Source organism: Lytechinus variegatus, chromosome 8 (genome assembly GCF_018143015.1).
Source record: "Lytechinus variegatus isolate NC3 chromosome 8, Lvar_3.0, whole genome shotgun sequence".
Taxonomy (NCBI): Eukaryota; Metazoa; Echinodermata; class Echinoidea; order Temnopleuroida; family Toxopneustidae; genus Lytechinus; species Lytechinus variegatus.
Window position 1 is genome coordinate 20,640,352 of NC_054747.1, and position 27,555 is coordinate 20,667,906.

General features: G+C 37.7%; 1 protein-coding gene across 1 annotated transcript in view; it reads right to left on the minus strand.

Moving 5' to 3' along the window:
• Window positions 1-27,555, minus strand: part of LOC121419553 — a 126,043-nt gene that overhangs the window by 17,490 nt on the left and 80,998 nt on the right. The window contains 13 exon segments of the mRNA XM_041614009.1: window positions 5,093-5,206; window positions 7,814-7,936; window positions 9,308-9,437; window positions 9,439-9,689; window positions 11,557-11,676; window positions 15,593-15,697; window positions 16,412-16,540; window positions 17,269-17,658; window positions 19,576-19,698; window positions 21,245-21,358; window positions 22,239-22,361; window positions 22,865-23,245; window positions 27,061-27,183. Coding sequence (XP_041469943.1) covers window positions 5,093-5,206; window positions 7,814-7,936; window positions 9,308-9,437; window positions 9,439-9,689; window positions 11,557-11,676; window positions 15,593-15,697; window positions 16,412-16,540; window positions 17,269-17,658; window positions 19,576-19,698; window positions 21,245-21,358; window positions 22,239-22,361; window positions 22,865-23,245; window positions 27,061-27,183 — 2,226 coding nt within the window.

A 27,555-nucleotide genomic window follows, 5' to 3' on the forward strand; every position in this document is an offset into this window, starting at 1 on the left:
ATATATTTGATGTTCCCCTCAAGACCAGTCAATATTATATAATCATCACATCATACATGAAAATATAGTCAAAAATCTAAATCAAAGATAACAATACTTAGTAACATAAATAAACAAATATTGTTACTTAAATGGTATTATTAATCAAACTAGAATATTTTAAATTATCAAAAAGGAACAGTAACCAATTTTAATACTACTAATTGTATAATTTATTCACTGATAAAAACAATAAACAATGAAATAATTATAGAGCCCCTTTCACATTATCTTATGCAAGCCGGACCACTTTACCCAGTTGTTGTGTGTCCGGACGATCAATTTTAGAAAGTCATTTGAAAAATTTACAAGCGAAGTTTCATCAATTTTTAGTACAAAATGTTAGGAAAAATTATAAAGAACAAAATAGAAAATGATTACCAGTATTGAATTAATATTTTTAGTGTAATCCAAAGACAAAAAGAAGGCTTCAAAAAGATAAAGTGTCCGGACACCCGACCCCCCATCCTATATACTGGTCTCGGCCACTGATCGCGCATTCGCCGCAAAAATTTGCATGCGCACAGAGCTGGATGTAAACTACAAGACTGAGTAGTAAAATTTTAATAAAATTAATTGTTTATATTTTTCATTAATTTATTATGCAAATAAGCGTATGAAAATCGTCCTATTTGTTTTTTGAGTATTTTTGTCTTTAACTCAATTTATATAGCTGCTAGAATACTTATTTTTGGTGGGAGTATCAATTATTACATTTCTAACAAACATCTACAACGAAATTGCAAAAATATAATAAATTTCTTATGTATTTTATTGTTTTTAAAATTCTTATGTATTTCCTTGTTTTTTCAAACCTTTGTTTTTTATTGCTTTTTCCGATGAACTTTGTCGGGGACCCTTTTGCGATCGTAAATAGCATGAAATAAATCTTTCTGAACAAAAAGAAGTAGAAATAATCATACATTTATGATTTTTGGTTGAAAAACACAATTTGCATTGATTTTGTACACGGAATCACGTTTTTGAGCAATTTCGGGTCTGACATGCACTAACCAAGGAGCTTCTAACAAAATGTTGCGTAATTTCGGGACGGCGTACCCAGGCATCACAAATTTGGTCTCAAAAGATGCACAAGACTTAAAAGTAAAAAAGTCAGTGATCGAGCGGTGCGGTCAAAACATTTTGTGCAATGGCATGGTGACGAAATTTGTTGGGGGGGTCAAATTGCCCCCCCCCCCGTTAAGTAAGGTCTAAAGGTGGATGTCTTGCAGGTATGCAACTCATCTGGAAGAAAATTCTGTGGCCAAATCAGACATGCGTGAGTTCCTGCAGGCAACTCAACTGCCTACTAGATACTTGCAAGATACTATCAATGCGGGCGACCTGCATGTAGCAGGAATAGTCATCCTGGGGGGCGTTTCATGAAAGGACTTGTCAGACGTTTTATCCGACAAGTCCCATTTTATCCGACAGTTACCATAGGAACAGTGCCTCTCAGCCAATCAAAATCAGGGAAAGATGTCAGATCTGACAACTGGTCGGATGAAAATATTGATGAAACACCACCCAGGAGACACGCGCGAGGCTTGCACAGAAAAACGCGACATGGCCTTAACCCTAAAAGAAATGGGCTATTTGAAATGTATCTCGGCTGCCGTTCGCGCGATCGCGTAGAATTTGGCACCCACATTCCTTTAATACCAAATAAAAAAAATTCTGAACATAATTCGTTTGTATTTATTAGGAATGAAATATGCCAATTTATTCATGAAAAATATTATTTTCATATTCAACACCCAGTTTCACTTCAAATTTTCTTTTTTTGCAGATCTGAACTTTGTCATCTAATTTAAAGGTTTCCACAAAGAAAAATTGAAAAAGCCAATTTTTTCCTTATGTATTTCTTATCTATTTATTTGTTTTTCATCTTTTATTCATTTATTACAGACCATTTAACAACTAAATTAAACCCTAAATTAATTGAGCAGACCAATTAGAATGAAAAATAATCATCCTTTTATGAATTTCACCTCCCAGTCACCTGACGTCGCGATGCTATAGCCGTATGTCGCGAATTTGGTTTCAATTCTGCGGCGCTATCTTTTCGCGTTTCGGAAATATCACATGAAGCGTTGAGGGGGGGGGGGGGCATCATGGCTGCCCCTAGTCCTTTTAGGGTTAACCCTAAAAAGACTGAGGGGGGGCTGATTCCCCCCTTGACATTTTTCGCGATAAATCCGCTGCGCAAAATTTTTTGACAGCGTCGCTCGCTGAATTTTTACTTTCAAGTCTCGCGCAACTTTTGAGACCAAAATTGTGACCCCCGAGTACGCGGTTCCAAAATTACACAACATTTCGTAAGTGCATGCAGACCCAAAATTACTCAAAAACGTGAATTTGTGTACAAATCCAATGCAAATAGTGTTCTTAGCCAAAATTCATATATGTATCATTATTTTTCCTTTTACTGCTTAACCCGTTGCCAACGGGAGCCGGCTATATACGGTTCCCTAAAACTCATTCATGTACGGGAGCCGTATATAGTCGGTTCCCCAAAGGCTATTACTCGCATCCATTTGCAGGCTTTAAAAATACAATTTCATACTGTTTCTGCCTTTTCTGTGTTATAATTACAATGTCCATTAACTAAACTACACATTCCAGAAAGTCATACGTTTATACCTTTTGCTTCTATTGTTTATAAAGCATTATAAAACGAGTTATGCTTTGACGAGAGTCCAATATTGGCGTACAGTGGGCATTGCCGCGATGGAAGCTTGATTTCAACGATTTTCAGTTTCGCAGAACCACGTATATACCGTAATCAATAAAAGTGAGGGAAAACAATGGGAGCAGCGAAATGCAACCCAAAACGCACGCAGAGCTGCGTGCGTGCGCTGATATGATCAACGATAGATCGAAAACGATCGATACTATATTAGATTGCTTGTGAGGTTTCAAAATGGCGCCGTTGATAAAATATAGGAAGAAGAAAAATCATGGTTTCAGTTTATAACACATCGATTTTTGTTTTCTTCTTTCATTTAGGTGCATTATTTTGCCTCTTGAAAATGGCTGTCATAATATTCAACTTCATGAACTGATCAAGCTAGATCAAACTAGAAGAGAGTACACGACTTTAAGTTGATATCGATTTCTATAATCCTAAACAAAAAGTGTATACAGCTGGCTATTGAGAATACCTCGGATCGTACATACACTCTATTTTGTTCTAACGATACGGATGGGGTAATTGATGGAGGCATGGCCCCCTTTCTTTTGAAAATGACAAAAGGGCATCCAGCAAAGATCAATAAAGTTGCCACTTACTAACAATGTAAAAGAGTGACTTGAAAGGGAAGGATGTACGGATGAATTCACCCTTTGTCAGTTTGGTTTAACACCAAAGAGTGATAAACGCCGTGACATAGGCATAATCATGCTAATGAAGACTAATATGTGTTATTTACGATGTACAAAGTATTTGAAACATGTTTTATCCAAATAATCTCATTATATGAATTTTCAAAAAATCTAAGGTTTCCCCAATTTATTTTATTCTGATTGAGCATGTTATCGCGGTTTGGTTTGACCTGCATATAAAAAATGTGATGCGATAGGAATCCAGAGCATGGAGTAAATATTCCATGGATATATTATTCGAGAAGATAGAGGGAATGAAAAGCAGAATATATTGAAATAAAATATTTATGTTTATGTCTGCAAACAGGCCTATAATGCTTTTAATGGAACAAATTATGTAAGCCGGGTAATGTATAAGTAGAGCGCCTTGATCACAATGTTTAATGGATATTTTATGAATTATTAATCATTATCATCATGCGGCTCGTTTAATTTTTTTAATTGCTTGTTAGAAGGGTGCGAGAAAAACGGCACAAAGCATATTGTGATTCCATATGTGTTCATTCGGTTATTTGTTTCATTTTTGGCCGTACTCCATAGAATATAACAGACACTCAAGTTCAATAAAGATAAATATGAGATAACGCAATCAGTACATGAATCAATTAATAAAGACAATTAATTAATTAATTAGGGATAATATATATCAGTAAATATGAGCTGGAATATGATATTTAGGCAGGCGAGAATGGCCTTTCTATGTATTTCTTTTGAAGCACGCTCTTCCTCTTACAGTTCTCTAATTAACTCGTTATATTTGTATTTTCATTGGAGCTCTTATGGATTGTTGGCTACAAGGAAAAAGGAGGGGGAGAAATAAAACAAGAATTATTTTAATACATCGAAATTCTGCAAAGGTGAATGTACTGGGTGAGAAATTATATACACTTACGACATTTTAGAATTTTACTTTGGCAATGCAGGTTATTATTTTCAGAGTCCTTTTTCATCTTGATGAAATTATCGATCGATCAATTCACTCATCGTGGATCACACACACGCTTTTGTTATCAACGATCCAGCTCGCACGCACGGAACAATAGAGCTGTTCGAACTTGACATGGTCGGCTGATCAATCTCGTTTTGGGTGTTAGAACCTATTCTACTATGCCGTCGTGAACAGATCTTTTTTATGGTCAAAATAAAGTCCCCGACAAATTCCACTGAAAAAACAATAAAAAACAAAAAGTCGAAAAACCAAGAAATTTAGAAAACAATAGAATACATAAGAAAATAAATTTGATTTTGAATTTTTTTAAAAATCAATTTGATCAGATGCCTATCTAGAGTATGTGAAACAAAAATTAGCATTTCAGGGGCATTATTTTATTAATTAGAGCAAACTAATGATTTTACGCATTAATTAGCATAATTAATGAGACATGAGATTTTTTGCCAAATTTGATGTTATAGTTTTGTAGATAATGCCATGGGTAACGCGTGTGCCAATTTTCGTTGCGATCGCGCGATCAACGGCCGAGATCATAAGGGGGGCTGAATCAGCCCCCCCCCCCCAGTCTTCTTAGGCATTGAAATAGCCTGGTTTATTTAGGGTGAAACTAAGGTGGTTGTGGTAGATGATCCACAGTAGACTCAGTTCCTCAGAAAGAATTACCATTCGTCCATAAAGTCATTTTGTAACTTAGGAACAGCTTTATGAAACACCCACCTGGACAGCCATACTCATCCTCTCCAGCAGGGCAGTCATATTGACCATCACAGTCGTCATGGTAATAAAGACAGATCGGGCTTTCATATGTGTAGGGACAGGATAAATCACATTCTGTAAATAAATAAATAAATAAAACGCAATAACAATAATAGTCAGAACTTATACATCAAAATAACATTAAATTCCCCGAGCACTATGATTAAAAAGTAAATGGATATCATAACTAAGGAGGAAAATAATCATATTACTGAAACCTAATGATAGAATGATAAGAGGCAAGGAACTTATACCTACAAAATAATACAACAAGTGGAATGCCTCTGGCCGTCTCACCTGCATCACGCGGTTCACTATAGCAGCAGTGCTGACTTTGCATACTACTCTAACTCGCACAAGATGTTCAGTGATACATGGTTACTCTTACGTCCTCTTTTTATGAACTAGACCAATAAACTTACAGAGATATGATGGTTATTCAACAAAAAACCCCAACATGGCCAAAGTTCATTGACCATACATAACTTTGACCTTGATCATGTGACCTGAAACTGGAACAGGATGTTCAGTGATACTTGATTACTCTTATGTGCAAGTTTCATGAATCAGATCCATAAACTTTCAAAGTTATGATGGTAATTCAACAGATACACCCAATTCGGCTAAAGTTCATTGACCTTTGACCTTGGACATGTGACCTGAAACATGCACAGGATGTTCAGTGATACTTGGTTACTCTAATGTCCAAGTTTAACGAACTAGACCAATAAACTTTCAAAGTTATGATGGTAATTCAACAGATACCCCCGATTCGGCCAAAGTTCATTGACCCTAAATGACCTTTGACCTTGATCATGAGACCTGAAACTTGCACAAAATGTTCAGTGATGCTTGATTACTATTATGTCCAAGTTTCATGAATCAGATCCATAAACTTTCAAAGTTATGATGGGAATTCAACAGATATCCCCAATTCGGCCAAAGTTCATTGACCCTAAATGACCTTTGACCTTGATCATGTGACCTGAAACTTGCACAAAATGTACAGTGATGCTTGATTACTATTATGTCCAAGTTTCATGAATCAGATCCATAAACTTTCAAAGTTATGATGGGAATTCAACAGATATCCCCAATTCGTCCAAAGTTAATTGACCCTAAATGACCTTTGACCTTGGTCATGTGACGTGCAACTCATGCAGGATGTTCATTGATACTTGATTAACCTTATGTCCAAGTTTCATGAACTAGGTCCATATATTTTCTAAGTTATGATGACATTTCAAAAACTTAACCTCAGGTTAAGATTTCGATGTTGATTCCTCCAACATGGTCTAAGTTCATTGACCCTAAATGACCTTTGACCTTGGTCATGTGACATGAAACTCTAATAGGATGTTTAGTAATACTTGATTAACCTTATGGCCAAGTTTTATTAACTAGGTCCATATACTTTCTAAGTTATGATGTCATTTCAAAAACTTAACCTCAGGTTAAGATTTGATGTTGACGCCGCCGCCGCCGTCGCCGTCGGAAAAGCGGCGCCTATAGTCTCACTTTGCTTCGCAGGTGAGACAAAAACGCACAAATAACTTATACCAAGCTAAAGTAATGAACTTTGTAAAGATAGCTAGTTCCCGGTTGTCAACACGAATTCAAGAAACTTGCAATCAATTTCAAAAGTAAATGAATTTCAAATTTGCACTTGATAACTGGTCTGCTTCTGTCAACAAAAAGGGTAAAAATTCAATTGTTACATGAAATACAAGTTTGCATCAGAAATTTACAATTGTGATGTGAATATTTCTTTGCATCCCCCCCCTCACCTTAAAGGTGCATGGTTAAGTAATGTGCCAATAAGACGTGATCTTCCATCTGGGCTTTGGCAAAAGATGCAGTCAAAGGTGCAGAGGGCTGATGGGAAATCCAAAAAATCCTATTTGAATTGCTCTCTTTAACTTAAACGGACATCCTGATTGTATCCCATTACAAATTATCAGTAAGCAAAATAAAACCAGTACCACTACTACTACTACTATCACCACCACCACCACTACTACTAGCACTACTACTATTACTACTACTACAACAACTATTACTACTACTACTACTTCTACTACTACTACTACTACTACTACTACTACTTACTACTACTTCTACTACTACTACTACTACTATTAATAATTCTACTACTACTACTACTACTACTACTACTACTACTACTACTACTACTTCTACTACTACTACTACTACTACTACTACTACTACTACTACTACTACTAATAATAATAATAATTCTACTACTACTACTACTACTACTACTACTACTACTACTACTACTACTACTACTACTACTTCTACTACTACTACTACTACTATTACTACTGTTTCTACTACTAATTCTACATCTACTACATAGATTGGTTACTAAGATCATGATCATCGTCATTATCGTCATCACCATCGTCCCAATCATTAGCATCATCAGCATCGACTTCATCTATATCATCATCCCTACTACCACTACCACTATCGTCATCATCAGGCTTGCCATCATCATCGTCATCACTATCGTCTTCATGAATCATCATCATCGTGAAGGCCATCATCATAACTACCATCACTACAACCACTACCACCATCAAAAATACAATCATCATAATCATCATCACCACCATTGTTATGGTAATACTATCATTTTCATCAATGAATTAGCCTTACCGTCATCACAATTGAATTCGTCTTCCTGACTGTAGACGCACTCATATTCTCCATTACATAGGTCAGTTTCCAGGTTAACACAGTGAGGCGATCCAATACATAGACTCTCAGTGCTGTCACATGCTAAAAAAACAAAAGAGGAACCATTCAAAGTGTTGAAAATCCTTAAAATCAGATGTATTACAAGCAAAAATAATGTAAGTACCATCACAATTTTTAAAATATTTTCATAAAGTCTTAAAGGCATCAATAAAACACATTTCCTTCTTATTATCTATTCCTAGATGAATTCCATCTGGAATAAAGTTGATTTTACTACTTAGAGATTACCTTTTTTCTGTACAATAAGGACACTGTTCATTAAATCACATGTTCAGCAAAGAATCAACCTTGTTCCACTTTGTTATGCAAATGCAAATGAATAATTATGTTAAATATTAGCTGGCTCAGCATGGAATACGAGAAATATTCAAAGAGTTTGGGCAAAATATTCAACGAATCACAGATGATTGGAATATTGGCCCTAACAAGAGGAATATTTCTGGTATTCTATTAAATAAAGCCATCCAATATATAACTATTACCGACCCCCTGCCTCATTTGCATACTGACTGAGATGTGCATACACCCTGTACAACTACAATATCGTTAAAAAAAGCCCCTGGCTCTGCGCGCGTGCAAATTTTACGTGGTGAATGCACAATCAGCATGCGAGTTCTGAAGGGGGGGGTTAAATTGTCACACTTAGGTAACCCAGTTAAATTAGGGTTTAATTCGGAAATTTTGCAACTCTCATTTTACATCTGATTTGATGAAATTTGCAGCTCCATGCTTGTTCTCATTTTTCTAAATTCATTCAACACAAACTGCTTGTTGGGGGTTGACTTTACTTCAAAAATGTATAACATTGTATGCTAAATAGGAAACACTTGATGAATATAGAACAAGTGTCATCTGCTCTATACGTGTGTAAGAATAACTGCATGTGAAAAGAGAAATTGTAAACATGTCAACAACAACAAAATGTCAATATGTCAACAAAACATACATGTTAATGTCAACAAAACATACATGTTAATGTCATATGCTGCATAGGAAACAATACATGTAATATACATGTGAAACACAAATGTCATATGCTGTACAGGAAATGATACATGTCAACAGAATATAAATATCATTTGCCATATAGGAATTACTACATCTAAAAGAACATACATGTCATGTGCTGTACAGGGAACACTGCATGTAAATAGAATGGTAATGTCATATGCTCTATTGGGATAATTGCATATTAATAGCACATAAATGTCATATGCTGTATAGGAAACACTGCATATAAAGAGGACATGTGTGTAATTGCTATATAGGAATCATGTCATGTTGGAGGATAAGTGCCTTACTTGTACATGTATGCTATTCAGGAAAACATGTGCACAAAATAGCCCTCACCTATTTCATTTTAACACAGCAAACCTTGAAAAATATTCTTACCAATAGCTGTGACCCGCAGCTGAACGGAGGCATTCATGCCCTTAGGAATAACAATCAGACCATAACCGATGTCACTCCGCAGAGAGAAGTTAAAGGAGTCACTGATGGAGGAGCTGTACCCTTGTTCCATCCAGGTAAGCCGTGATGGTGGTCGAATCGGTGGAATACTCTCCAAACCCAGCGTAGATGCGGAGGAGGGAGGCGAGAGGTCCGTCGCTCCAAGAGTAATTCCTAAGCTCCATGAAGAGAGTGGTGCCTGGATCTCCACGGAATACATAGTGCGTGAAGTCCAAGAAGTCGTTGGAGAAGTTCTGGCGATGCTGAGGGCTTCCCGGTGTTATGTTGATATCTACCCATTCTCCGGTTGGAACGTACGTGTAATCTATTAAGTGGGGAAAGTATTGATATTGTTAAGAATATATTGTATTCTTAGCTAAAGTTCATGTCTCACTTCTGTAAGAGGACTGTGGTTCGAATCCCGCCCAGAGCATGTTTTCCTTTGGCAAGATATTCACCCATAGTGTGTGGCACTCAATCCAGGTGTGGTGAATTGGGTTGGATTAATTTATGCGAAAGGAGTGAGCACTGCTGAAAAAGAGGCAGATTGGGCACCAGGCTGGATAATGATCGTTGGGTTGTATCCTCTGGAACTCTTTAATTTACATTCCCCGTTTCACAACAGGTAAGCAATAAAATACATTTTCATAATGGAAAATTGTAAAAATTTTCCACATATTTCTCTCACAAATCTCTGTATTCTCATTGCTCTTTTCAATGATGATTTGATATGACTTAACCATGATTTTAGAAGTTTTTCTCTGAAAAATATGAAGAGTGCTTTAAATTTTATCTACGAGGTAGGATATTCCGATTTGGTAAAAGCAGTCTTATTGCATAAGAATGAAAGCGGAAAGTGCTGTGTTAAAGCCTGTGTATAGCTTTGGTAAAGGGTCAATAATGTGATTGATAATCGAATATCATCTAATACGACAGTCTTACTGAAGCGTTTAGACCGTTAAATATTTTTCCAACTGCACTTCTCTGAGAAAATTTCAAATATTCAAATCTTGGATATATAGCGCCCTCTCTCGGCGATGCTTGTTTTAAATTTAAAAAATGGGCATTCAAGCACTTATCTTATAAATTTAGTGATTAGATATCCAAAAGTTACAGACAAAGAACATATCTTGAAAGTTTCAGCCCATTCCATGATTTGGAATAGGATTTAATTTAAAGACAAAAACACACAGATATTTTAATTTGATCGGGTGACCCGATCAAGTTAAATTTCCATGTAAAATCGCAAAATTTATCCTGTAAAACACATTTTCATTTCATATCCTCCACATCATAACTGTTATAGGGCATATCCATTCATATTAGCTAGCAATGAATTGGAATAGTGATAGGTGCATTTTGGTGGATTTACCAAAACTATACACAAGCTTTAAGCAAAAGGACTTTGGTGCCATGGTCAATGTTTTGAAGTCTAAAGATCCTAATGTTTAGAAGCTGGTCTCATCGCAATCAGAGACCTGAAGTCTGAACTCCAGTTTAACTTTATAGACCATAGTCTAAGTCTGGGCTGCAATTACGGAAAGCTATAGGGATGTGGTCTAGTGGTTAGAGCACGTCTAGGGACAGTGATTTTCCGTTTCTATAAATTGCCTTTTCCATTTCAGAAAGTCTTAAATTCCATTTCACCAGGTCTGAAAAAGAAATTCTGTTTCCCCATAGACTTTGCGAGCATGAAAAAGTGACAATGTCAGTTACATAGAAAATCAATATGCAATGAGTAGCAATGTCAAATGCTCACGCTGGTCAAACTTTTTATCTGCCACTGTATCAACAACAATTTAAATAAAAGAAATTAGAGCACAAAAACTATTATAAGAAACATAACTTACATGAATACATCATTAACATTATTTTATGGTTAAATGAGATTTTATTGTTAAATTTGGTGACTTTTTGGATATCGTTTTGAGCAGTCGACACGTGGGACAGTGTATATTATATTGCAGGAATAGACTCGACGGAAGTGCCCGAATTTGTGCTTATTTTGCTTATTTCTCGGCAATAACACAATTTCTTCCAGAATCCTTTGGCACATATTTTTTTTTTCATACAAACAGACACTTGTGTGGTCATTATATTAGATTCTGTAAAAAGTCATTTTGAGATCGTTACCAGAACTGGAATTTATCTGTAAATCAAACGTTACTTCCGAATAAGAGCGAAGGACTTACTATTAATGGATTGAGAGTACCCACAGTCAGCTTCGTCCTGATCACCCGGGCATTGAGCATAGTAGTCACAGATCATATGTTCATATAGGCAATAGTACGTTCCGTTACAGTCGAAACAATCTACAGCAAATGAAAACAATAGTAACAATAATAAATATTGGGGAGGTATAATGCCTAACCCTTGTAAAAAAAAAGTACCATACAGTACCATGGTATTACTATGGTATTACCATAGTATAACCATAGTATCCATGGCAGAGATGCCAACTTTTGGAAATCAGAATTAGGGAGGATTTGCAACCGCCACCAAATTATGTGCGCGTAGCGCACATCTCGAGCGCGGAGCGCTCGACCCTTGCGGCCAGGGTCCAGGGCCCGCCTTAGGGCCCTGGAAGCTCTGGGTTTCTAGATGCTCTCTGGTGCAATCTGACCCTTATTTTGGGGCATTTCACATGTTTTGAAATAAACATTGTTCCCACTTTTTTAACATTAAAAATATCAAATATGCATTTTCACATGTAAATAAAAAATGAGGGGACAAAAGAAGTACCTGTTCAACAACAATAATAAGGATGCATTATCACTATCGGCTATGGGCAGGTTATGTTCCACTATAAATCCAGTAAAGAAAAGCTCAGCGCTGGTCCCTTGCTTGGTGAAATAAAGACAACAGGGTACTAGTAGAGCTCGAAGATCTTGCCATCGCAATGTCCGTAGGCCTGTGCCGTTTGCTCCCGAATGTTAAAGGGGAAGTGCACCCTGAAAAAATCTTTGTTGTAAAAATAGCAGAAAAAATAGTAAAAAATATTGGTGAAGGTTTGAGGAAAATCCGTTAAAGAGTAAGAAAGTTATTAGAGTTCAAAATTTTGGATTTGTGACGTCATAAACGAGCAGCTGCCCCATGTGTTATCTAATATAAAATGTATGAATTTCAAATTTTGTATGGTTCCTGATGACTTAATTTTGTTTTCTTTTCATGATCGGGTGTGAAATGATTTGTCTATTGATATACAAAAGTTACAGTTAAAACCATTTTCAATTTTCTGAGAAAATGACATTTCATTGACTTTTACAATTCGCTATGTAGGAATGCTGCTCGCATATGACGTCACAAATCAAATAATTGAAATTCTAATAACTTTTTAATTATTTGATGAATTTTTCTCAAACCTTCGGCAATATTTTTTATTATTTTTTCTGCTATTTTTACAATAAACTTTTTGTCAGGGTGAACTTCCCCTTTAAGTGCCTCCGAATTATCATCACGACCTCCCTGCTAAACTGAAATGTCCACGCTGCAAATTGCGCAAAATGCATGGTAAATTCCTCTTTCCGACTTCCGAACACACAGGTACTGGAGACTGTATTCAGTCTTATACTTCTCACACCATTTCTTGGTCTTCTTTTGTTGATTTTCCGTCATTTCGTGTCAATATCAACCCATCAATACGACGAAATCACACACCGATATTCCACCGCACGACTCGACAAATCCAGTGGCCGCGAGCGCACACGCCTCGCGAAGCTAGCCGGGCCTACCGGCCTGGTGCACAGTGGATTCCCGTCGGGCATATCACATGCACCAGCTTTTCGCTGCTCCTTATTTGTCTACTTTTCACACAGAATTTAGTAGCAGCGAACGTAATGGAGTTACTACATGCTTAAGTTAGCAGACGATACACGTCCTTCCAATCCAATTTGAACAATGCAAAAATATCGTAATTTCGGGAGGATAAGGATGGTAATCGTAAGGGCAGGAGTTGGGATGAATTTTCGGGAGACTCCCGATGAAATCGGGAGGGTTGGCATCTCTGCCATGGTAAATTCATTAGTACTATAGTACTACCACAGCAGTACCATACAGAATCGGAAAGTACCATTTGAAAATACAGAAGTACCATAATGTACCACAGCAATACCATAGTAATGTACCATAGTAATACCATGGTACTGTATGGTACTTTTTTACAAGGGAATGCCCCCAAATTTGACAAGAATGATTACAAACCAGATGGGGGTTTCATATTGTTGTTTGCAGTTACGGGCGAATTTAAAAATGATTGGTTTACTTTTTCTTTAAGGTAAATTATGCACACAAAAAATCATTGGTGTTGATGTACATGTAGCTCTTAAAAAGCTCACCAGTCATTTCGTAAAGCCAGTCGTAACTAAGTATGACTTAAGTCGCACTTAAATTCTGACGCGGACGTGATATGCAACGTGCAATCTTATTGATCAATTCGCAGTAGTGAGCATCCTCTTCGCATGATCTGACCAATGCGGCCATGCATTTTATACCAAGTGCAACTAGACATTTAAGTGCGACTTGAGTCATACTTAACCCTATCTAGGCCGGGGGGGGCCTGGGAGGCCCCCCCTCAACAAATCGCGCGATATTTTTGCCGTGCGAAATTTTTTGACCACGCTGCTCGCTGAGTGTTTACTTTCAAGTCTTGCGCAACTTTTGAGACCAATTTTGCGTCACCCGGGTACGTGGTTCCGAAATTACGCAACATTATGTAAGTGCATGTCAGACCGAAAATTGCTCAAAAACGTGATTTCGTGTACAAAGTCAATGCAAATTGTGTTTTCAACCAAAATTCATAAATGTATGATTATTTTTAGTTTTGCAAGTCTAAATGTATTCATTTTATGATTTTTATGATCACAGAAGAGTCCTCAACAAATTTCATTGAAAAAACAATGAAAAACAAAAGGTCAAAAAAACAAAGAAATACATTGCAAAAAACAATATAATACATAAGAAAATGATTTGATATCACAATTTTTTTCATGTACTCTTGCTTAGGACACCACAAAGAGTTTCTATACTAAAAATTAGTACATTTGGAGCTTTATTTAGGGAGTTAGAGGAAAAAGTATGATTTCGCATACTAACTACGCATAAATTAGCATAATCACTTAATAGCGATTCGCATGAAATAAATTACTATACAATCTTGTAGATTATGACCCAGACAACCCGCGTGCCAATTTTCGGCGCGATCGCGTGGTCGACGGCCGAGATCCCCCCCCCCCGGCCATAGGAACTCCCCAAATACCCCGGCCTAGATAGGGTTAAATCTTTGTGAAACACCCCCAGGAGTATTAGAGTGTAGTTCTCTATGTGCTTTGTGATTATGAATGAACAAGATGTAAATATCACACTCTTACTGCTGCAATCCTTACTTGATGAAAGGACAAGTCCACCCCAACGAAAAGTTGATTTGATTTAAAAGAGAACAAGTGGAGCACCTCGGGCAGTCTCAACTGCATTACGCAATTCAATATAGCAGCTGTGCCGACTTTGTAAACTCATTATTTGCCAGATTCATGACGAAAACCTCCATTTGAGAACACTATACCCCTGTTTCTCCAAGTACGACAAACCATAACTGCCCCAAGCAAGCAATTTAAGTATCAAAACACCTGTTTCTTGACCTCGGTCGGAAGATAACACAACAGCCCGGCATATACAGCTACAGTCACAGCAGGGGGCCACACACGATGAAATGCAATGTGTGTAGTTCTGGTGGCATCTCTGCAAACCATGCCATCATTTTCATTCCCTTACTTTCCTTATTTCGAGGTTGATTTTCTTCGTTCGAAATTGAAAATGGACTAACATTGAATTTCTGAATACAATATGCCTTTGAAAACGTGATTAAATATTGAATAATTTCATTCCGAAGGTCCTAGTGCAGACAGAGAAGTCTTACGTAATAGCACAGCTGTTGTTTATCATTTCGTCCTTGGCTCAACGCTCATATACTGGCCTGTGGAGGTGAAATTGAGACAGTGGGGATTACCTGGCATTGGTTGATCAGCGCTTGAAAATGATTTTTTCGATTCTCAAACGAAAAATGGGGTATAAAACCGCAGTTTGCAATCTGAACTGCGGTGCTTCTCCGAACAGGGGTTTGACGTAAAGTTTTCTCAACCTTTCGTTGATCTGTTTCTTTGATTTTTCTGTTTTCACACAAGCTATCTTATTCCAAATGTTTCATTCTCCTTTGAATAAAAAAATCACAATTACCTGGACAGTACAATTCATCTGATCCTCCAGGACAATCGTATTTACCGTCACATAGCTTATCGTACTCAACACAGGCGTCGCCATAGTTACACTCAAAATCACATTCTGTTGAATAAGCAGAGATGAACACAATATGAACATAATATATAATTATTATGTAGAAGTAATTGCATTGATTACTATGATAGTACAACTAATGAAATAGCAAAAACAACTTAGAACATCACTGAATGTGCAAAATACCCCCATCCGATTACAAACCTATTAAAGGGGAAGTTCACCCTAAAAAAAAGTTTGATGTAAAAACACCAGAAAAAAAAAGGTAAATAATTGGTGGTTTGAGAAAAATCCATCAAAGATTAAGAAAGTTATTTAATTTGGGATGCCATATACATCATTGGGTTTCGTACAGCTCCACCTCCCACAACTCGCACAAATCGTACTCTAAACACATAGTATCGACTCTTGGGGCAAAAAGTACATCCTTCACATGACATTTAAGTCTTGTGAGTTGCAGGAAATAACCTGCAACTCACCAGCAAAGCTTGCACAGAACGATGTGACAGACCTTTATTCAGGTTGCTCCCTAAAACTCATACAGCACAATGGCATTATCTGGTGGGCGAAGAATTCCCACCCAAAGAAAACAGAAAAAAACGCCAATGGAAGACGGATAGCCTTTAAAGACAAGTTCTACATTCCTTTCAAATGGGAAAAAATATAAATGGCAGCTAAAGACGGGTTTGACTCAATTGCTGCGCATTGTTGGAAAGCTTTGTCGCGCCATGTCTGAATGAACCTTAATGATGACTACAGTACCTTTCGTACATAACTCTTCATCTTCATCCTCTCCACTATCTATGCATTGCACTGTTCCATCGCATTCTTCAGTGTCTGGATCGTAACAATGAAGTGATCCATTACATGGGGTAGAATTATCCACACATTCTGGAAAAGAAATCAAATGAAGCGATAATCAAAAAAAGGGGTAGAATTTGTCACATGTGGCAGATGTTGATGAAAGAATATAACAAGTTGTATAGAAACCCCGCGGGGGGGGGGGGAGGAGTCAAATAAATTGCTGTACACACATGTGACCCCAAAAACGTGTTTAAAAAGGTGTTTTTCAGTTTTGGACGGGGTCAGCGCGTGGGCTCGTTAAGGGTATCAAAAACACAGATTTTCAAGAAAAAGGGTGGTTTTAAAAGACTTTGATCTTCGAACTGATGCATCTAGTGGGGTCCTTTCCTGAAATGAGATCTTGTAGTAATGGCAGCATGGGTAAAATTTTTGTCAGAGAATCTTGAAAATAATACTATTTGATATTATGTAATGTATATTAAATCATAATGACAGCAATAACCTGATTCATCAGGTGCTTACTAACATGTAAAGCAAACGTCTCTGAACCCTTTTTTCCCTGTTTTTGCTACCTGAAATGGCAAACTATGACCTAAATATGAATTACAAGGGTTGCATTTTCATTGACCAGGGGCCCATTGCAGAAAGAGTTGCAATCAATCGCAACTCTAAAAATCATACGCAAGTCCCGAATGCGCGTTGTTGATTGGTCGAAAATCAAATTGCGCGTGATTTTTAGAGTTGCGATTGATTGCAACTCTTTCTGCAACGGGCCCCTGATTTTGTCTTACACATTGTGTTACCAGTCAACTCACCGATTGCTGTGACTCTGAACTCTACATACGCTTCCACATTCTTGGGGAAAGCAAGGAGAACAAAGCCTGTGCTGTTGGTCAAGGAGAAAGCGTCTGACGAGCTGATACTGTACTCGTACCCTGTTGCATCATAGTATGCTCTGTTATTTGGACCAGATGCCGGATCTTCACCAGCTCCAGCAATGATACGCAGAAGAGGGATAACCTGAGGTGCGTTCTCGGACCATGTGTAGTTCAGCAGCTCCACAAAGAGCGTCGCACCAGGATCGGCATAGAAGACGTAATGGTAGAAGTCGTAGAACTCGCTGGCCCTCGTGCCGCGATCTTCCACAGCATCTCCTGAACGTTGTTCAATGGTGATCCACTCCTCAGTTGTCACATCCACCGGTACTATGGTTGGAAAAGACAATCAGGAATATTCGTAATGATTACCCGACATTGCCACTCCACAAAATGATTCTGAATAGGAGAAAGATGGGTTATCGGACTAAAATAAGACACAATCAAAATTCAAACTACGTTTTAATATCACTGCATAACTTGCCGCTATGTGGACAAAAATAATGAGACACTGCAGAGACAACTAGTACAGACTTTTGCTAATGAAAATTTGGGTAAAAATTAAAACTGACAACCTGTGAAGTGTATATTTGAAAAATTCTGCATATTAACACCGGTGACATTTTGTGGATCGGCAAACAAAGATATGCACTAAAACAAATGTTACTGTTTTATTCTCAATCACATTTTGCAAATATTTTAATCACTTGTTACATTCTAGTTGAGGCTGTGCTCAGTTCTTTTGATGGGTAAAAAATCTTATGAATAAAATCTTATTATTTATCCTGAAGAATGATAAAAAAGTCTCTACTGATATCATCTGTGTCTCTGCTAAATAATGGTAATAACAGTCTCACTGATATAATTTGTTTCTCCTGAATAATAATAACAAAAGTCTTGCTGATAGTAATAATAATAAAAGTTTTACTTATAAGAATGATAATAACAATCTTAAGAATATAATTTGAATATCTGCTGAAGAATGATAATTAAAGAACCGTAAGGAACGGACTATAAACCGCACCCGTAGATTAACCGCACCCCCAACTTTGGATTTTAAAAAAAAATCCTTCTCTTATTTACATGCATATTTGAGGTACAAATACAAAAAAACTAAGTTAAAGATTTCAAAGCATCCAAAGAAATTAACCGTATGCGGAAGTCTGCTGTTCTTGATCAATTCATCTACAAATGTTAGCAAGAAAGAAAGGTCCCGTCAATATTGGCCACTTACACACTCACTCACCTCACAGTCACAGTGTACACACACACAGCACTGCCATTCTTGTACATTACAAACTACGATACAGTACCAGTACATCTTATCAAATTATGATCTGTGTCTTTCCCAGCATAGGAGGAAGAAACATTCACATTTCTTGCATCACAACCGCACAATCACTTTCAGAAATTTGATGTCTTAGCACGAATTTTGGATACGGGATTACAGGAAGGTTCAAGAAACAAAGAAATTTGCATTTTTTCCAGTTGTTTTTTACGGCTTCGTGCCATCTCTCTCGTGCGTGGTTTACATGGTATCTCATGAAAAGCAAACAGGAAGGAAAAAAAACAAGCTGGCGCGAAACGGGACTTTGAATAGCGCCAACTTAAGTCGCACTATAACCACATTACAATGCAATCTCCGAGCCCACTCAACTCTCGCTCAGCAGTGACAATATATTAGCGAGTATGCTTGGCGTCTCTTTTAACTAAGCCAAGGAACTTCACTACTTTGAATCGAGAATAAAGTAAAAATTGGTGTCATGAAGGTGGGTGTGTTTGTTATGGACAATATTTAATTAAGATCGTAAAAATCGCTTCCCATTACCCGCGGCTCATACCCCTCTAAACGACATTGCCTGGGCGGCTACGCCCGGCCACTCGATGTGTTGTGAACTGGCAGACATCGTACATGTACGGGAGGGGTTACGGCGGGCTGGCTCAGACCCGTCACCATGTATAAACCGCACCCCCGACTTTTGCTTCTATCCCGCCGAGAAAAAGGTGTGGTTCATACACCGTTACTTACGGTATTACTGATATAAATTGAGTTTCTCCTGAAGAATGATAATAAAATTCTTACTAATATGATTAAAGTTTCTCCTGGAGAATGATAAAAGTATTACTGATAATCTGAATTTCTCCTGAGTGATACTGAAAGTTTAACTGATAAGATCGAATGATAACAACAATCTTACTGATATTATTATCTTATTCTCTTCTGAAGAATAATACCAAAAGACTTACAGATAAATTGTGAATCTCTGCAGAGACTTTCTGCTTCGTCTGCTCCACCATAGCAATTATCATAGAAATCACAAACCACAGAGTCATAAATGCAAGTATAATATCCTGGGCACTTGAAACAATCTATAACAAAAAGATAAAAACAGAAATTGATACAAAGATATCATTCCATCTTAACCACTGTAAATTTTCATCAAATCCTACTGGGGCTGAACAATTGATTACCTCATACCCTTCTCTTATTAAAATATGCAAAATAGTTTTATGATAATGCAAATTGATTTTGGATGATTGCAACTTGCAAGCTTTTATTCTGGAGTAAAGGCCAAATGGGTTTCCAGTCGTAACCAATTGAACGACTGCAATGATTTAGCTGTGAACGAATAGCCTGGTGGTAAAGCCGAAAATTTGTTTACAAATTATACTTTCCTCCTATTAAAGCCTTTTTATTTACTATCTATTGTCCATGGTGGACTGCATTTGCATATCAATGAGTCAGAAAGAAGAGGATCAATGGTATTTGAATTCCAGTTCATCGTGATTTAGCCGTGAACCAGAATAGCCTGGTGGTTAAGACGCTGCCGGAAAGCAGCAGATAGCAGGTTCGAGTCCCACTGGTTCCAATTTTTTCTGACTTATGATTTTCATTACAGATCGAGCATGCGATCTTAAACACATAGGAGTAAAGCCAATTTCCTTCTGTTAAAGCCTCTTTATTTACTATGCAATGAGGTCATTAGATATCCACTTTTACATGTATTCGCAAGATTATTTACATGCAGAGCTTTAACCCTAAAAAGACTGGGGGGGCTGATTCAGCCCCTCCCTCAACATTTTTCGCGATAAATCCGCCGCACGAAATTTTTTGACCGCGTCGCTCGCTGACTTTTTACTTTCAAGTCTCGCGCAACTTTTGAGACCAAAATTGTGACCCCCGGGTACGCGGTTCCGAAATTACGCAACATTTTGTAAGTGCATGCAGACCCAAAATTACTCAAAAACGTGAATTTGTGTACAAATCCAATGCAAATAGTGTTTTTAGCCAAAATTCATAAATGTATCATTATTTTTCCTTTTACTGCTTAAAATCAATTAATTCTATCTTTTTTATGGTCAAAATAAAGTCCCCAACAATTTCCATTGAAAAAACAATAAAAACAAAAAGTCGAAAAACAAAGAAATACATAAGAAATTTAGAAAACAATAGAATACATAAGAAAATAAATGTGATTTTGAAATTTTTTTGAAATATATTTGATCAGATGCCTATCTAGAGTATGTGAAACAAAAATTAGCATTTCAGGGGCATTATTTTATTAATTAGAGCAAACTTATGATTTTACGCATAAATTAGCATAATTAATGAGACATGAGATTTTTTGCGGAATTTGATGTTATAGTTTTGTAGATAATGCCATGGGTAACGCATGTGCCAATTTTCGTCGCGATCGCGCGATCGACGGCCGAGATCATAAGGGGGGGGGGGCTGAATCAGCCCCCCCCCCAGTCTTCTTAGGCGTCGAAATAGCCCAGTCTATTTAGGGTTAAACACGAAGATGCTTTATGTCTCATATTTGTATCAAATTTTACGTTTTATTCCAACATCATGTTGCAAACCAATCATAACGGTATGGTGTATATAGTGGTATTTATACAAAGCTGTATATACCTGAATCACAAGCATATTCATCCTCTCCGCCAGCACAGTCAATCTCGTCATCACAGTAATCATGAGGATATAGACAAGACGATCCATTCAAAGTGCAGGAAACATCACACACTCCTGGAAAAGTGATAATCCATGTTTTATAATAATACTATTGACTGTTTTAACAGTTTATAGTTTCTTGTATAAATGTACCAATATGAATAATCAATGAGAATCACTAGCGTACCTATGGAGGGGGGCAGTCTGCCCCCCCCCCCCCCCCCCGACGAGTCACAACCCATGCAAAGGATGCATCCTTTATTTGTGATTGAAAACCTTCTTTTTTTTTGCTTGGCGGACGGTTTTGCCCCCCCCCCCGCTGTGGAAAATCTTAGATACGCCACTGATGAGAATAGTGAAATAATGATCGAAAGAAGGAATATTTTTTACGCTGTAAAAAATATCAGGCCTGATACTGGCTGATCGCGAAGGTTATAATAAATTCTACTGGAAAAAAGATGTAGTGCATGTTAAAAGGATCTTGACATTTACCAATATAATTAATTTATGAAGATACACATGATCATTTCAAGGCACAGGAAACATCACACTGTTGGAAAAGTGTCATCCATGCATGTTACAATGACAATATTGACTATTAGAAACAATTTATCAACATGAATAATTCATGAAAATAAATATGATCCAAAGTCCTTATATAAATACATTTTTAATATTACTCATTGAGGATAGGCATAAAGACGATCCATTGAATAAGTATGATATATTTTACAGATAATGAATGTTTATGAGTATAATAGACAGAATACTTCATGAGGTGAAAAACGTAAAGATCCATTTAACGAGGCTTAGCCAAGTTGAATGAATCATTCGTTTCATCTTTCACCAAATGACGCATTCCGTCCGCTGCACAAATAAAAAGAACATTATTTGTTTTATATGACACCTACCAATAGTCTCATCCCCACCATCCCATACAAGCAATTCGCCTTACCCTCGTCACAATTCAGTTCGTCCTCCTGACTGTAGATGCACTCATATTCTCCATTACATAGGTCAGTTTCCAGGTTAACACAGTGTGGTGATCCAATACATAGACTCTCAGTCTCGTCACAGGCTGAGAACAAGGGAGAAAAAAAATTCTTTGACATTTTATTGTCATAATAATTGAATGAAAATTTAAAAAAATCATGACAATCCATATTTTATTGTTTGAAATGGACATAAAAATAATCCAAAATTTTGCTTTGCCCAGCAGCCACTGTGCAGGGGTTTGAATTCCCGACCTCCCGGTTGTGAGACGGACGCTCTACCAACTGAGCCAAAACCCATGATCTCTTGACTAATTTTGCAAAATATGGTACCAAAAGATATGATTTTTTTTAATAAGGTAATCCATGTTGGTTCTGATTGCCATACTGAGCTCACACGCTTATCAGTACTACATGAGCATGTACGTACCATCTATTTTGTACAATTTGCAGTATGTTTGCCATGTTTTGAAATTCTACTCATAACTGGATTTTAAAAAAAAAGCTAACATCTTCAAAATGCCATGCAGATCTCATGCCCGCACTAGCCCCAAACATGTGAAATTATTTGTTTCTTCAAAATTCTTACCAATTGCTGTAACCCGAAGCTGAATAGAAGCATTCACATCTTTTGGAATACCAACGAGTCCATAACCAGTGTTACTCCGAAGCGAAAAGTTATAGGAGTCGCTTAGGGACAGACTATAACCATCACCATATAGGAATGCTACGTTAGCCGATGCATCAGTGGGGTCCTCTCCGGAGCCAGCATAGAGGCGGAGGAGGGAGGCGAGTGGGCCATCGGACCAAGTATAGTTCTGAATCTCCATGAAAAGGGTCGTGCCTGGATCTCCACGGAACACGTAGTGCGTGAAATCAATGAAGTCGCTTGCCGGGGTGTTGCGATTCTCCACGTTTCCAGACGTTACGGTAATGTCAACCCATTGCCCGGTTGACACCAGCACATTCTCTAGGGTCGGCCAAAAGAAAACGAAAATTGCTTTAACACAAACACAAGTAAACATTTTTCACAGTAGGCTAAGTACATGTACATCGCTAGAGGGTATTCATTTGTCTCATTACGAAAATTTCCCGTTTGATTCTCGACCTCACTTCGGACTGCAAACTGCGGTCGCATACCCCGTTTTGCGTTTGCAAATCTCAAACAACTTTTCCAACCCCGATAAACCCATCTTGGCCAGGTAATCCCCTTGTCTCGATTTCACCACCACGGGCAGCTAAACGAGCGTTGAGCCAAGGACGAAATGATAAACAACAGCTGTGCTATTACGTAAGACTTGTCTGCCTGTAGAAGGATCTTCGGAATGAAATTATTGTATTCGATATTAATCACGTTTTCAAAGGCATATTACATTCAGACATCCAATACTAGTCCATTTTCAATTTCGAACGAAGAAAATCGACCTCGAAATAAGGAAAGTATGCGGAATAAAAATTACGGTATGCTTAGCATGCAAGGACCGCGATGCATCCCATCTAGTTTCTGTCCGTACAGCAAGAAAATATGGGATGCATGCCGTTCACTCGCGCAACGATACAGTCTTAACGAAAGGAAGGAAGGAAGAGAGAGAGAAAGAAAGAAAGAAAAAGAAAGAAAGAAAGGAAGAAAAAAGTTTCTATCAACGCATGTATACATGGAACTCCATGCACTCAACAGAATGCAATCCATCGTGTGTGGCCCCCTGCTGTGACCGTTGATGCTGGGGTGTATTATCTTCGGACCGAGGTCAAGAAACAGGTGTTTCTATACTTAAATTTCATGCTTGTTTTGAGAAGAGATTTGATGATAAGGGAAACTTGGGGTATACTGCTCTTAAACGCAAAATTTTCGTCATGTCGCAATCTACTATGGTCAACAAGAGTTGCAGCGGCACTCGAAAGCTCATGAACTTGTAAGCTAGTGAACACTTTTTGCGAGAGTGATCACGAATTTCCTAGAAAGCCAGTGAACACTTTTTGCGAGAGTGATCACGAATTTCCTTGTTGACCATAGTAGATTGCGAGACAAATGAATACCCTCTAGCGATTATTTCAATCCGCAATAATGAACCTATTTAGTACATGTACATCGTTTTAACAACATGTTAATGCATCCAAAGTACAAATGCAACAAATACAAAAGGAGTGTTCATTGGTGCACTTTCTAGACTGGATTTATTAAATTTCTTCATCCTGCTACATGTATGTAAGGCATGCTTACATGTACATGACATACTGCCCACGAGGTAACTTCATATTGGTCTATTACACATGTCCTTCACGGGCATGTTTAACCCTAAATAGACTGGGCTATTTCGACGTCTAAGAAGACAGGGGGGGGGGGCTGATTCAGCCCCCCTTATGATCTCGGCCGTTGATCGCGCGATCGTGACGAAAATTGGCACGCGCGTTACCCATGGCTGATCTACAAAACTATATTAACAAATTCTGCGAAAAATCTCATTGCTCATTAATTATGCTAATTTATGCGTAAAATCATAAGTTTGTTCTAAAATAATGCCCCTGAAATGCTAATTTTTGTTTCAAATACTCTAGATAGGCATCTGATCAAATCTATTTTTCAAAAATTTCAACATCACATTTATTTTCTTATGTATTCTATTGTTTTCTAAATTTCTTATGTATTTCCGTGTTTTTTGACTTTTTGTTTTTTATTGTTTTTTTAAATGGAAATTGTCAGAAACTTCATTTTGACCATAAATATGATAAAAATCAATTGATTTTAAGTAGTATAGGGAAAAATAATCATACATTTATGAATTTTGGCCAAAAACACTATTTGCATTGGATTTGTACACAAACATTCACATATTTTAATTAATTTTGGATCGGCATGCACTTACTGAATGTTACGTAATTTCGAAACCGCGTATCCGGGGGTCACAATTTTGGTCTCAAAAGATGCACGAGACTTGAAAGTAAAAAGTCAGCAAGCGAAACAGTCATGTCAGGGGGGGGGGTGAATCAGCCCCCCCAGTCTTCTTAGAGTTAAGTGATTGGCTTTAATCACAAAGAAGCTAAAGGAAATTAACATGAACATTTCAAATGACTGGAAGAATCACACCGCCACACCATGAACAGGTGAGTGCATCATGAAAGTTGACATCGATGGCTTAATTGTTTCAACAAATTCTTGGGTTTGATTGGCTAAGAAGCACTGGCCTCTTACTGTTACTATGGTAACTGTTAGAGAAAGACAACCTGTCATTACCAACAACTTTGATTAAAAAGTCCCCTGGTAAGCAGGGGATTGTTTGAAAATGGTGTGGACCTGTGTGTATCTTACAATGTGACTGTGTTATATATATAAAAAGAATTGTAAAGCCCCTTTTACACCTTCACGGATGCAACACGGATCATCACGGATCTCAGTCCGTGATGATCCGGGGTGCCAAATTTGTATTTTCCTAGCATTCCCGGAGTACGGAGTTAACTGGTTATTAACACGGATATGTACGGAAAAGTACGGAGTCTACAAGGATAGGCAAGGTAGCAATAGGGATCCTGTTTGATATGCTCCCGGAGCCAACAAGGAATACCCGGATGATCACGGATGTTACTGGGTCTTTACACGGACCTTCACAGTTGCTCACATTCTGTACTGGCTAGAATGAAGTTTCGTCCCTTTTTGCAGCATCTGGAGCATGCTCGTGCTTGGTTATGAATACGGACTATTGTTCATGTACGCAAACAATACAAACATTTGACCCCGGATAAAGCCGGTATCAACAAGGATCACCCGGTTCTTACAAGGAGCCTCCCGGATGCATTCGGTAGCTACACGGATGTACAAGGAGGCTACAAGGATGAACACGGATGATTATCAGTCCGTGTACTCCGGGATGAAAAATTGAACATGTTCAATTTTTCTCCCGGACATGCCGGTACATCAAGGATGGCGCCGGATAAGTAGCCGGAGTGTACACGGTAGTCCCGGACTGTACACGGATGACCCCGGATTGACAATCCGGGATGATCCGTGTTGCTTCCGTGAAGGTGTAAAAGGGGCTTAAGAGTAATTACATTCATTGTATTTAGTTACATGTATTTTCATTTTAAGGACATTCATAGCATAGAATGATAAAGAACATTCTAGAGTGCCTGTGTAAAGGCTAAGGAATTTTGTTCTTTGTGAATGGGGACTGCAAGACAATAGAGCTTCCTCAGGCAGTGGAAAAGAACAATAGGCTTAGCTATTTTGTTGACATTGTTGATTTCAGTGAGGTCATTCAGGAGTGTAATAAATGTAGACTGCTCTTGAAATGGGCAGAATGTTCTTTTTATGGTGGATGCTAGAAACTTCCAGAATAGTTGAAGTTTGTATATATAAGCTAGCAGTTTCATCATGTCAGATCACATCATATCAGAACTCAAAGTTTCACACCAGACTTTTATGTCAGAGCCGAGCTTATTTCCACCTGGAATACTTATCTTCTGTGGAATTATTTGCACGCCATCAATGAATGGTTTGCAGTTATTTTGAGAGAGGAATTCTCATTTCTCATCGAGATCATCAACCTGTTTTAATGAACACTCTTCAACCCATGGATTTCTGAAATCTTCGCAAGCCAACTTGGATTTTACTTTGGATTATTATCACAATTACAAGAGACGTAAGACCATTATCATTTTCTATTTGTTTCTAAGATGGCGTTATTGATATATAATCAATTTCCTGTAATAAAAGAAAAGGAAATCAAACTTAAAAACATTTCATTGTTATTTGTTGCAGTATCATAACAACTGACGGAGTGTTATACTTACGGATGAATTCAGAATGTCTGCACAGATCCTCTGATTCATCTTCCCCTCCCGTGCAATGGCCAAAGAAGTCACAGACCGTATTATCGTACTGACAAGAGGTGCTTCCCTCACAGGCAAAACATCCTATACAATGAACATGAATGAAAATAATATAATTCAAATTCATAGAGAATCATTAGTCTAAATTGATGTAAAAATGCATCAGGCAGTGACAACATGAACAGATCCTAGAAAATATGGACAAGCAGAAATCAGATTAATGGAATTCTTCCGTCTTGTTTAAAGTTTTCAAGACAAAGTTGCGAGTTGATCAGTCTCATGATTATTTTAGAAGTAGCAAGGGTGCCAAAAAGGATTACCCCAAACTCAATCCGAGGACTTGAAAATAAGTCACGGGACTACATGTATTTCTGAACCCAACTTGTCAAAAATTTGTGCAGCATCTTTTGGCAAGAAGCCCGCTGTGATAGTGCTTTGCATCTTTGCCATTGTAGC